The sequence below is a fragment of the Podarcis melisellensis genome (genome assembly GCF_964234715.1).
Source record: "Podarcis melisellensis genome assembly, chromosome: 18".
NCBI classification, from domain to species: Eukaryota; Metazoa; Chordata; class Lepidosauria; order Squamata; family Lacertidae; genus Podarcis; species Podarcis melisellensis.
In genome coordinates this window covers 7,363,695-7,375,036 of record NC_138536.1, presented here as the reverse complement: position 1 = coordinate 7,375,036, position 11,342 = coordinate 7,363,695, and the positions used below count along the sequence as shown (strand labels likewise).

The 11,342-nt window shown below is 49.8% G+C and overlaps 3 protein-coding genes and 1 long non-coding RNA gene across 4 annotated transcripts in view; 2 read left to right on the top strand and 2 right to left on the bottom strand.

Moving 5' to 3' along the window:
* LOC309361041 overlaps window positions 1-11,342 on the bottom strand; it is a 559,475-nt gene that overhangs the window by 11,364 nt on the left and 536,769 nt on the right. The gene's annotated exons all lie outside the window — the stretch shown is intronic.
* The window catches only part of TNFAIP8L1 (TNF alpha induced protein 8 like 1), a 228,906-nt gene that overhangs the window by 85,602 nt on the left and 131,962 nt on the right, over window positions 1-11,342 (bottom strand). The gene's annotated exons all lie outside the window — the stretch shown is intronic.
* Window positions 7,143-9,664, top strand: LOC309361104 (uncharacterized protein). Its single transcript, XM_081896056.1, has 7 exons — window positions 7,143-7,764; window positions 8,015-8,076; window positions 8,395-8,438; window positions 8,564-8,640; window positions 8,755-9,064; window positions 9,168-9,244; window positions 9,537-9,664. Exons 1-7 carry the CDS (start codon window positions 7,726-7,728, stop codon window positions 9,585-9,587), a joined length of 660 nt encoding a protein of 219 aa, XP_081752182.1. The 5' UTR covers window positions 7,143-7,725; the 3' UTR covers window positions 9,588-9,664.
* On the top strand, window positions 9,850-10,688 carry LOC309361105 (elongation factor 2-like). Its single transcript, XM_081896057.1, has 2 exons — window positions 9,850-10,109; window positions 10,479-10,688. The coding sequence occupies exons 1-2, from the start codon at window positions 9,852-9,854 to the stop codon at window positions 10,671-10,673; spliced, it is 453 nt and encodes a 150-aa protein (XP_081752183.1). The 5' UTR covers window positions 9,850-9,851; the 3' UTR covers window positions 10,674-10,688.

Sequence of the window (11,342 nt, the reverse complement as noted above, 5' to 3'; positions counted from 1 at the left end):
CAACAGTTTACCCTAGTTCGGCAGATAATGCCCACAGGCCTCAAAAAGATGAGTGGTCCTTGACTTGAAGCTTCACAGCTCCCTGATTTTGGCGTAGATTGCTGTCATAATACAGCCCAGGGTTGGTCTTTTCCAAATACAATTGCAACCTGTTGAGCGTTAGCGGCTGGAGGCCTCTGGGTTTAGTTTTTGTGACTAGCTGGTCAAAAACACACACAATGGTTTTCGCAGCAATCAAATCCGGATGAGTGCTCATTTACTTGTAACCACCCCCTCTTCCCTTGTAAACAAGATTCTCAATGAGGACTAGATATAATCTAACCGGTTTGCAAGCAATCAAAATAGAGGTTGCCTGGGGACTCTCGCAGTAGTGATTGAGTGAATGATATCTTTGTAATAATTAAGAGGCATATACACTTCACTAAATAAACAAGTGGACTTGTTTCATGTTTCCTGAAACAATAGGCAAACCAAAACAATGGCTATCCTTTTGAAATTCGCACTTCTCTGAATTTAGCAAATCCAGCCCAGTGTATGCTGAAATGTCTAAATTAGGCTAAAGTGGACATTGAAATGAACGGCAGAAAAAGGCATTATTGTATATTACAGGAAATTGCTTGTAAAATGTGTGTGTGAGCAAAATTGCATACAAAAATCTGGATATTGGGTGAAATTTTCATTAGAACTTTTAAGAAGCAACCCCCCCCCCCCCGAAAAACAAATGTGCAACTGAATTTGTGATTGGGAATAATGGGAAACAAATTGCTATTTTTTATTGGTTTCCACATTTATCACAGGGGGGAAAAAACATTACAAAACACATAAGAAAAGAAAAACACAAAACAGAATTCTTCAAATCTCTAATTCTCGTTACATATACCTGACTTCCTCAAATCCCTCTAGCTGAATTTCATTATAACCCCTATATAGCAGTTCTCCAAATTCATAAAAATTCAAAAAAATAAATGAGAGGCACAAATACAAGATGGGTGACACCTGGCTTAAGAGCAGTACATGTGAAAAGGATCTAGGAGTCTTGGTTGACCACAAACTTGACATGAGCCAACAGTGTGACGCGGCAGCTAAAAAAGCCAATGCAATTCTGGGCTGCATCAATAGGAGTAGAGCATCTAGATCGAGGGAAGTAATAGTGCCACTGTATTCTGCTCTGGTCAGACCTCACCTGGAGTACTGTGTCCAGTTCTGGGCACCACAGTTCAAGAAGGACACTGACAAACTGGAACGTGTCCAGAGGAGGGCAACCAAAATGGTCAAAGGCCTGGAAACGATGCCTTATGAGGAACGGCTAAGGGAGCTGGGCATGTTTAGCCTGGAGAAGAGGAGGTTAAGGGGTGATATGATAGCCATCTTCAAAGGATGTCACCTAGAGGGGGGAGAAAGGTTGTTTGCTGCTGCTCCAGAGAAGCGGACACGGAGCAATGGATCCAAACTACAAGAAAGAAGATTCCACCTCAACATTAGGAAGAACTTCCTGACAGTAAGAGCTGTTTGACAGTGGAATTTGCTGCCAAGGAGTGTGGTGGAGTCTCCTTCTTTGGAGGTCTTTAAGCAGAGGCTTGACAACCATATGTCAGGAGTGCTCTGATGGTGTTTCCTGCTTGGCAGGGGGTTGGACTCGATGGCCCTTGTGGTCTCTTCCAACTCTATGATTCTATATTTCCTCCTTTCATTTACTATCCTCATCTCTTTTATTAATATTCAAATTCTTAATATTTACTACCACCTATTCTTATTCTGCCCCTAAGCCTATTTGTTACTTCCAAGAATTTTCTAATTCCCTTATATCACAATATTTAGCTAAATATTCTTTAAATTTCTTCCATCAAATTGCCATTTGTCTTAATCACTAATCCTAGTATGGACAGATGGGGCTTATTAACCTGGGAAGCAGAAGGGAAACATCCTAAATCTCCCCTGCCTTGCCAAGCTACCTTTGGGAGAAGAAAGGGTTAAGGAATAAATTGCCCAAATCCTAAATAGATTCCCTAAAGTGGTTGGATTGTGCCTTGTACACTGGCAACATTGCCTCCAGATGTCTTTCTCAGCTTTCCTTTGGACCCCATCAGTGACTCTTGTTATCTGGGCAGCGCAAGACCCCAATATACAGTGCCCAGGCTTGCGCCCTGGGGTGGTCACTTGGGTGCTGCTAACACAGTGGTTTGACTTCACCCCTGGAGGCACACTCCGTTTTCTTTTGAAACAGACTGATAACGGCAAGCATTGAGGTCACACCTTCCTCTGGCCTGCTGGTAAAAAGTACAGTGGTGCCTCGCAAGACTCGATGGCCCTTGTGGTCTCTTCCAACTCTATGATTCTAAGACGAAATTAATCCATTCCGCGAGTCTCTTCGTCTTGCGAAGCACGGCTATTAGCGGCTATTAACGGCTTAGCGGCTTTAAGAAAAAGGAAACAAACTCGCAAGACGTTTCGTCTTGCGAAGCAAGCCCATACGGAAATTCGTCTTGCGGAACGACTCAAAAAACGGAAAACTCGTCTAGCGAGTTTTTTGTCTTACGAGGCATTCGTCTTGCAGGGCACCACTGTAAAGGTAAAGGGACCCCTGACCATTAGTTCCAGTCGTGCCCAACTCGGGTTGCGGTGCTAATCTCGTTCTATAGGCCAAGGGAGCCGGCGTACAGCTTCTGGGTCATGTGCCCAGCATGACTAAGCCGCTTCTGGCGAACCACAGCAGCGCACAGAAACGCCGTTTACCTTCCTGCCGGAGCTGTACCTATTTACTTGCACTTTGACGTGCTTTCGAACTGCTAGGTTTGCAGGAGCAGGGACCGAGCAACGGGAGCTCACACCGTCGTGGCGATTTGAACCGCCAACCTTCTGATCAGCAAGTCCTAGGCTCTGTGGCTTAACCCACAGCACCACCCACGTCCCCAAAAGTCACCAATAAAGAACCTCTAAATGAGGGTGAAAGAGGAGAGCACAAAATATGGTCTGAAGCTCAGCATCAAAAAAACCAAGATCATGGCCACTGGTCCCATCACCTCCTGGCAAATAGAAGGGGAAGAAATGGAGGCAGGGAGAGATTTTACTTTCTTGGGCTCCATGATCACTGCAGATGGTGACAGCAGTCACAAAATTAAAACTACCCATGTACTATCTGAAACCCAAGGGATGCCAGTGAATTTGGGTGCATTTGTTGCCAGTGAATCCCCCCCCCCCGCTTTCCTCCCCCTCTACATTAAGTGTAAACTGTAAGCAGAAATGTGGACGTCGGTCCCATGTTGCAGCTTGGGAAGTGAGAGGTGGGTTGTAAGGTCTGGACAAGCTGATCCCCACTGCTTTAGGGAACATCGTGACCTGTTGTTTAGTCGTGTCCGACTCTTCGTGACCCCTGGACCAGAGCACGCCAGGCACTCCTGTCTTCCACTGCCTCCCACAGTTTGGTCAGACTCATGCTGGTAGCTTCGAGAACACTGTCCCACCATCTTGTCCTCTGTTGTCCCCTTCTCCTTGTGCCCTCCATCTTTCCCAACATCAGGGTCTTTTCCAGGGAGAAAAAAATATACAGTGGTGCCTCGCAAGACAAAAAGAATCCGTTCCGCGAGTCTCTTCGTCTAGCGGTTTTTTCATCTTGCGAAGCAAGCCCATTGACGGCTTAGCAGATTAGCGCTATTAGCGGCTTTTAGCGGCTTTTAATCAGCTAAGCGGATAAGCGGCTTGGCAGCTTAGAAAAAGGGGGGGGGAAGGAAAAAAAAAAGCTGGAAATTTTTGGAGACAAAAATGTCTTGCAAAGCAAGCGCATAGGAAATTCGTTTTTCCAAGCACCTCCAAAACGGAAAACTCTTTAGTGAGTTTTCCATCTTCCGAGGCATTCGTCTTGCGGGGCACCACTGTATTTAAAAGAACATACAGTTATACCTTGGATCTCAAACGCCTTGCGACTCAAACTTTCCAGCCCTCAAATGCCGCAACCCCGGAATTCAGTGTTCTGGTTTGCAAACGTTCTTTGGAAGCCAAACGTCCGACGCAGGGCCGGATTTAGGATTGATGAGGCCCGAAGCTACTGAAGGTAATGGGGTCCTTTATATGTCCAGCTGTCCCTTGTCAAAAACCAATTGCGGCTGTTTTTTGTTTTGAATATATGCTACAGTACAGCGGTACCTCGGGATGTGAACGGGATCCATTCCGGAGCCCCGTTCGCATCCAGAAGCAAACATAACTAGCGACGGCACATCTGCGCACACACACACACGTCGCTTTTCGCCTTTCTGCGCAAGCGCGTGACATCATTTTAAGCGTCGGTGCATGCGCGAGCGTCGAAACCTGGAAGTAACACGCTCTAGTCCAACCCCATGGAATGCAGGAATCTCAGCTCAAGACCCCATGGCAGATGGCCGTCCAAGCTCTGTTGAAAAACCTCCAAGGAAGGAGAGTCTACTGCCTTCGGAGGGACTTTCTCCCGCTGTCAAACAGCTCTTGCTGTCAGAAAGTTCTTCCTGGAGTCGGAATCTCCTTTCTGGTCGCTTGAAGCCATGGCTTCAGGTCCTGAGGGCCTCTGGAGCAGGAGAAGACAAGTTTCCTCCCTGGGACGCCCTTGAGATATTGACAGGGCTCTCATATCCATGTCCGGAGGGACAGGGAGCAAAACATCTCTCTCTCCCCTTTCCCCACCCCATGCAGAATGGCGAGGGGTCTGTGCATCTGGCTGGGAAGAAGGTGGTGGGAGTGTGGAGCCCAGCCAGGGCTGGCTGTGGGCAGGATCTTTGCACTGCCGGGGGCTGGACTCGATGCCCCTTGGTACCCCTTCCAACTCTGCCATACTCTGATTCTCTCGAGCAGCTGAAGGAACGGGCGGGGGAGCAAGATGCAGAAGAAGGGGAGGCACAACCACACCCCCCAACAGCCCCCTCTGGCCTGACCCACGGTGGCCTCATCCCAGCACACTTTGACCCCCCTGGTTTTATTTTTCTTCAGTCAGCTGCCGGACAACCCAGCAGCCTGGCCCCTGTTTGCCAGCTGATGTCACAAAGTGCTGCTTTGCAAGCAAGCCTGATAATGCCCTGCAAGGGGGATGCCTGTCAGATGACAGAGTTGGGAGAGAAAGATGAATATTGAAGGTAGGAGGCCTAGAGGAGATGAGGGGCAGTATTATTATTGTGAGGTGATGCTATTGCAGTTCCAAAGGGAATGTCAAGCAGGGAGGGAGGGGGAAGAGAGAGAGAGGAATTCTGGTGGAGATGGAAGATGGAAGGAGAAAGGGAGTTTGAGGGGGGGGCAGGTGAGAGTCGGTTGAGAGCGGTGGGTTCTAGAAGGCGGCACGGGGGGGGGGGCAGTTTGAAGCAGAGCTGGACTGAGAAGCAGCAGAACAGCCGCCATCACTGTCAGGATGTGGCCATTTAATGCAGCAAGAAGAGGGTCTCAGCCATATTGGCGGCAAGATGATTCTCTTGATTCAGGTGAGCCATGGAGCCAGGGCTTGGCTTGTACAGAAATTGTACCTCAGGTTAAGAACTTTGCTTCAGGGTGAGAACAGAAATCGTGCTCAGGCAGCGCTGCGGCAGCAGGAGGCCCCATTAGCAAAAGTGGTACCTCAGGTTAAGAACAGTTTCAGGTGAAGAACGGACCTCCAGAACGAATTAAGTTCTTAACCCGAGGCACCACTGTGCTGCTAAAGCCCAGATGCCTCACACCCCCCTCCAAGCTTCACAGAACTGGGCTATGCCTGATTATCGTTTTCCCAAAGCAGCTTCTTGTTGTTTAGTCGTGTCCACCTCTTCATGACCCCCTAGACCAGAGCACGCCAAGCACTCCTGTCTTCCACTGCCTCCCGCAGTTTGGGCAATCTCATGCTGGCAGCTTCGAGAAAACTATCCAACCATCTCGTCCTCTCGTTCTCCTTGTGCCCTCCATCTTTCCCAGCATCAGGGTCTTTTCCAGGGAGTCTTCTCTTCTCATGAGGTGGCCAAAGTCTTGGAGCCTCAGCTTCAGGATCTGTCCTTCCAGTCAGCACTCAGGGCTAATTTCCTTCAGAATGGATCGGTTTGATCTTCTTGCAGTCCATGGGACCCTCAAGAGTCTCCTCCAGCACCAGAATTCAAAAGCATCCATTCTTTGGCAATCAGCCTTCTTTATGGTCCAGTTCTCACTTCCATACATCACTACTGGGGAAACCATAGCTTTAACTATACGGACCTTTGTTGGCAAGGTGATGTCTCTGCTTTTTAAGATGCTGTCCAGTTTGTCATTGCTTTTCTCCCAAGAAGCAGGCGTCTTTTAATTTTGTGACTGTTGTCACCATCTGCAGTGATCATGGAGCCCAAGAAAGTAAAATCTCTCACTGCCTCCATTTCTCCCCCTTCTTGCATTTCCTTTTCATTGGGATGGTTTTCGTTTTCATTCTCGGTCCACATACTGCTTAAGCCTGCCTTGTAGAATTTTAAGCATAACCTTGCTAGCGTGTGAAATGAGCGCAGTTGTGCGGCAGTTGGAGCATTCTTTGGCACTGCCCTTTTTTGGGATTGAGATGGAGACTGATCTTCTCCAATCCTCTGGCCACTGCTGAGTTTTCCAAACTTGCTGTCGTATTGAGTGTAGCACCTTAACAGCAGCATCTTTTAAAATTTTAAATAGTTCAGCTGGAATATCATCACTTCCACTGGCCTTGTTATTAGCAGTGCTTTCTAAGGCCCATTTGACTTCACTCCTCAGGATGTCTGGCTCAAGGTCAGCAACCCCACTACCTGGGGTGTACGAGACATCCATTTCTTTCTGGTATAATTCCTCTGTGTATTCTTGCCACCTCTTCTTGATGTCTTCTGCTTCTGTTTGGTCCTTACCACTTTTGTCCTTGGTAATCTTTGAACGAAATGTTCCTTTCATATCTCCAATTTTCTTGAACAGATCTCTGGATTTTTCCATTCTATTGTTTTCCTCTATTTCTTTGCATTGCTCGTTTAAGAAGGCCTTCTTGTCTCTCCTTACTATTCTTTGGAAATCTGCATTCAGTTTCCTGTATCTTTCACTAGCTCCCTCGCATTTTGCTTGCCTTCTCTCCCCCGCTATTTGTAAGGCCTCGTTGGACAGCCGCTTTGCTTTCTTTCATTTCCTTTTCATTGGGATGGTTTTAGTTGCTGCCTCCTGTATAATGTTACGAGCCTCCATCCATAGTTCTTCAGGCACTCTGTCTACCAAATCTAAATCCTTAAACCTGTTCCTCATTTCTACTGTGTATTCATAAGGGATTTGATATTGATTGTATCTAACTGGCTCAGTGATTTTTCCGACTTTCTTCAGTTTAAGCTTGAATTTTGCTATAAGAAGCTGATGATCTGAGCCACAGTCAGCTCCAGGTCTCGTTTTTGCTGACTGTATAGAGCTTCTCCATCTTTGGCTGCAGAGAATATAATCAATCTGATTTCGATGCTGCCCACCTGGTGATGTCCATGTGTAGAGTCGTCTCTTGTGTTGTTGGAAAAGAGTGTTTGTGATGACCAGCTTGTTCTCTTGGCAGAACTCTATTAGCCTTTGCCCTGCTTCGTTTTGAACTCCAAGGCCAAACTTGCCAGTTGTTCCTTTTATCTCTTGACTCCCTACTTTAGCATTCCAATCCCCTATAAAGAGAAGAACATCTGTCTTTGGTGTCATTTCTATAAGGTGTTATAAGTCTTCCCACCTGTAATCTCTTCCTATGTTTTTTATTTTCCTTTCTGTCTCCTAGGACATAAAAGGCTCCTGCAGCGTCCAACAATGAAAGAGGCTGGAGGGGCACAACCTCTGGAGATTGTGGTAGGTTAATTCCATGGGGAATCCATTCCCCACATGTGCAGGGAGGTCATGGTGCTGACCTGAGTGAAACGGGGCTGGCTTGGGGGTTGCAGTCCCGTCTCGCCCCAGCCCCTTGCCCCCTCCCTCCAAGCCAGGCGTCAGGCGCCCAGGCAGGAGCAGGCTGGCAGCCTGTGGTGACGTGGGCCTGGGCAGCCTGGCAGGGGTGCTTGTTCTGCCTTCTAGAGAGTACAATGTCCTTCTTCCTTTGCAGGGCTGTGGTTTGGGGAAGCAGCAGCAGCCCAGCGGTGCAGGAAAACCCAACAAAATCCGGAGGTATGCTGTGATCTTGTGTCGCAGGAGAAGTATTTCCCAGTGATCTTGGGGGTGGAGAAGGAAGGCCTCATTTAGAGATCCCTATCGTTTTATGGAGAGGGTTTCTCTGTGGTCCAGGCATGGCCCTAGCTAGGGGGTGGTGAGGTGGGGCCCCGCCAGGGGCGCAGGTGAGGGGTGGGGCACAAAATTGCCTGAAAAAGATGTCCAGAGATATGTCTAAGTATATAGATGGTAATAAGAAATAGTATCATCTATATATTTATCTGGTTCCAACTCATCCAAGAAAAAAAAATCTAACAGAGCTTGTTTCTTCCTTAGGCAAGAGGCCCGCCAGTGCGAGGGGGGAAAGGCTCCCACTTTAGGTAAGTGGAAATGCCAACCGAGTGCCCCATATTTTAGGAATGTTTCCTTCCCGTGTGCACCCTCCCTCATGCGCCAGACTGGTGCTGTCATCTGGCGCTTGCTGATTCCTCCGTTTTCTCTGCAGGGAGGGAGCCTTTCCCCAACATCTACATCTCGCTGGCGAAATCCCTGGAGGGACGTGGCGAATGTGGCGAACATCAGGTACTGGGACAGAAGGAAGGAAGGGGTCCTTGTGGGGCTCCTTTTGGGGGTTTATCAAAAATGGAGCATCCGCCCCAGCCCCTACTTATCAGATGCTTTCTGCTTCCTCTACAGGGCAACCCCTCCAGGGATGAGGCTCCAGCGCCTGCTCCCGGGAGGAACATCGACAGACCATCGCGGCGGTTCCCGGTGGTTCCCGATCCTCGCCTGCCTCACCCACCCTCCGTTCCCCGTGCGGGCAAGGCTCCTTCCCGGCCGTACCTGGCACAGAGGCAGCAGACCAGGTTTCCCCCCATTAAGAAGAGCTCGCGAGTGATTCTGGAGCCGGGGGAGACTTTGCCTGCTGCCTCTGTGCCAGGCCGGTCGGGAGGGAGCCCGGACGCCCGCATGGAGGAGTTCAGGGTGGGGCAGTTAATAAGATCAGGTAGGATGAATGCCCCCTTCCCAGGTCCCCACCCTCCTGCCTCAGACTGGGGCTCGCGTGGCTGGGAGCCATGCTCCGATTGATGTCTCCCTTTGTTTTGCAGCGAGGAGAAGGATGAGCCTGGGAGCCGCCGCATCCCGGGAGGGCCTGGAGCCGAGACAACGGCCTCTTGCCTCACAGGTAAGGGGGCAGGGGGATTTCATTGCTTTGCTGCTCTATACTTTGGCGCTCGCGATTTGCGGGTTTGGGGAGGGGGCACGGGCAGGGGGTGCGTCGGAATGTCACCCCCCTTCAGGATGGTACCTGGGGCAACCTGCCCCCCATCGGTATGCCCCTGGCCACAAACAGGATTCGAGCCCAAGAGCCCTCTGCTCACCTGGGACTTCCTGTAACGGCTTCTTGAAGCCCCGTCCCTGGTTGTTTGGTCAGTGACAGGCCATTCACACATTCAGGGATTCCTTTTTTCTTGCAGGGTAAGGGTTCTGCACCGCTGTGGCTGCTGCTGAACCCCCCCCAAAAATAATACAGGTAAGAGGGAGAAGGGAGAATTTGCATGGAGCGGGGAAAACACCCTGCTCCAGACTTCAAGAGTGACTCTCAGACTTAAAACCAAGGCGTTCCTACGAGAGCCGGTATCAAAATAACATGGAAGCAGAACAGAAATGGATAAGGCGGAGCTGTAACTGATAAGGAATGCAGTGCTCAAGGTTTGGGCAAGGAGGACAGACCTGGGCTAAAGTGAGTCTTCTTCTCCCACAGGCCACATCATGTATGCAACCGCCTGTACATGAAAGCCGGCCCCTTCCCCGCCGGCCTGGCCAAGAACATCGACAAAGGCGACGTCTCGGCCTGGCAGGAGCTGAAGACACGGGCCCGTTACCTGGCCGAGAAGTACGAGTGGGATGTGGCCGGGGCCCGCAAGATCTGGTTCTTCGGCCCGGAAGGCACTGGCCCCAACATCCTGACGGACATCACCAAGGGGGTGCAGTACCCCAACGAGATCAAGGACAGTGTTGTGGCAGGATTCCAGTGGGCCACGAAGGAGGTGAGCAAGAGTGCGCGCCCCTCATCGCAGGGCGGTGGGATGTCTGCGTCCCGCCTTCTTGGAACGGAGCAGAGAGACTTGTTGCAGTTTCCAAGTAATAATTTATGACTTGTACCCCGCCCATCCGGCTGGGTTTCCACAGCCACTCTGGGCGGCTTCCAACAAAATATTAAAATACAACAGTCCATCAAATGTTAAAAGCTTCCCTAAACAGGGCTGCCTTCAGATGTCTTCTAAAAGTCTGGTACAGTGGTACCTCTGGTTACGTACTTAATTCGTTGCCTGTTTCAGAGAGGAAGGACAGAAAAAGTTGGGTTGAATGCAAACTAGAAAATGATTTTCTCCCTCCAACCTCTCTCTTTTCTCCAGGGTGCCCTTTGCGAGGAGAACATGCGCGCCGTCTGCTTTGACGTGCACGACGTGACCCTGCACGCTGACGCCATCCACCGCGGAGGTGGCCAAATCATTCCCACGGCCAGAAGGTGCTTCTACGCCTGCGTGTTGACAGCTCAGCCCCGCCTCATGGAGCCCATCTACCTTCTGGAGATCCAGGTGGGTGACTAGAGGCAGACTGCGATCTTAAGAGGCGGCGGCAGCCCGCTGGCTTAACTCTGTGCAGTGCTGTAACATATTTTCCGGCGATCAGCCTTCTTTATGCTCCAGCTCTCACTTCCATACATCACTAGTGGGAAAACCATTTGTTGTTTAGTCGTGTCCGATTCTTTGTGACCCCATGGACCAGAGCACGCCAGGCACTCCTGTGTCTTCCACTGCCTCCCGCAGTTTGGTCAAACTCATGCTGGTAGCTTCGAGAACACTGTCCAACCATCTCGTCCTCTGTCGTCCCCTTCTCCTTGTGCCCTCCATCTTTCCCAACATCAGGGTCTTTTCCAGGGAGTCTTCTCTTCCCCTGAGGTGGCCAAAGTCTTGGAGCCTCAGCTTCAGGATCTGTCCTTCCAGTGAGCACTCAGGGCTGATTTCCTTCAGTATGGAGAGGTTTGATCTTCTTGCAGTCCATGGGACTCTCAAGAGTCTCCTCCAGCACCAGAATTCTAAAGCATCCATTCTTCGGCGATCAGCCTTCTTTATGGTCCAGCTCTCACTTCCATACATCACTACTGGGAAAACCATAGCTTCAACTATATGGACCTTTGTCGGCAAGGCTTTTTAAGATGCTGTCCAGGTTTGTCATTGCTTTTTTCCCAAGAAGCAGGCGTCTTTTAATTTTGTGGC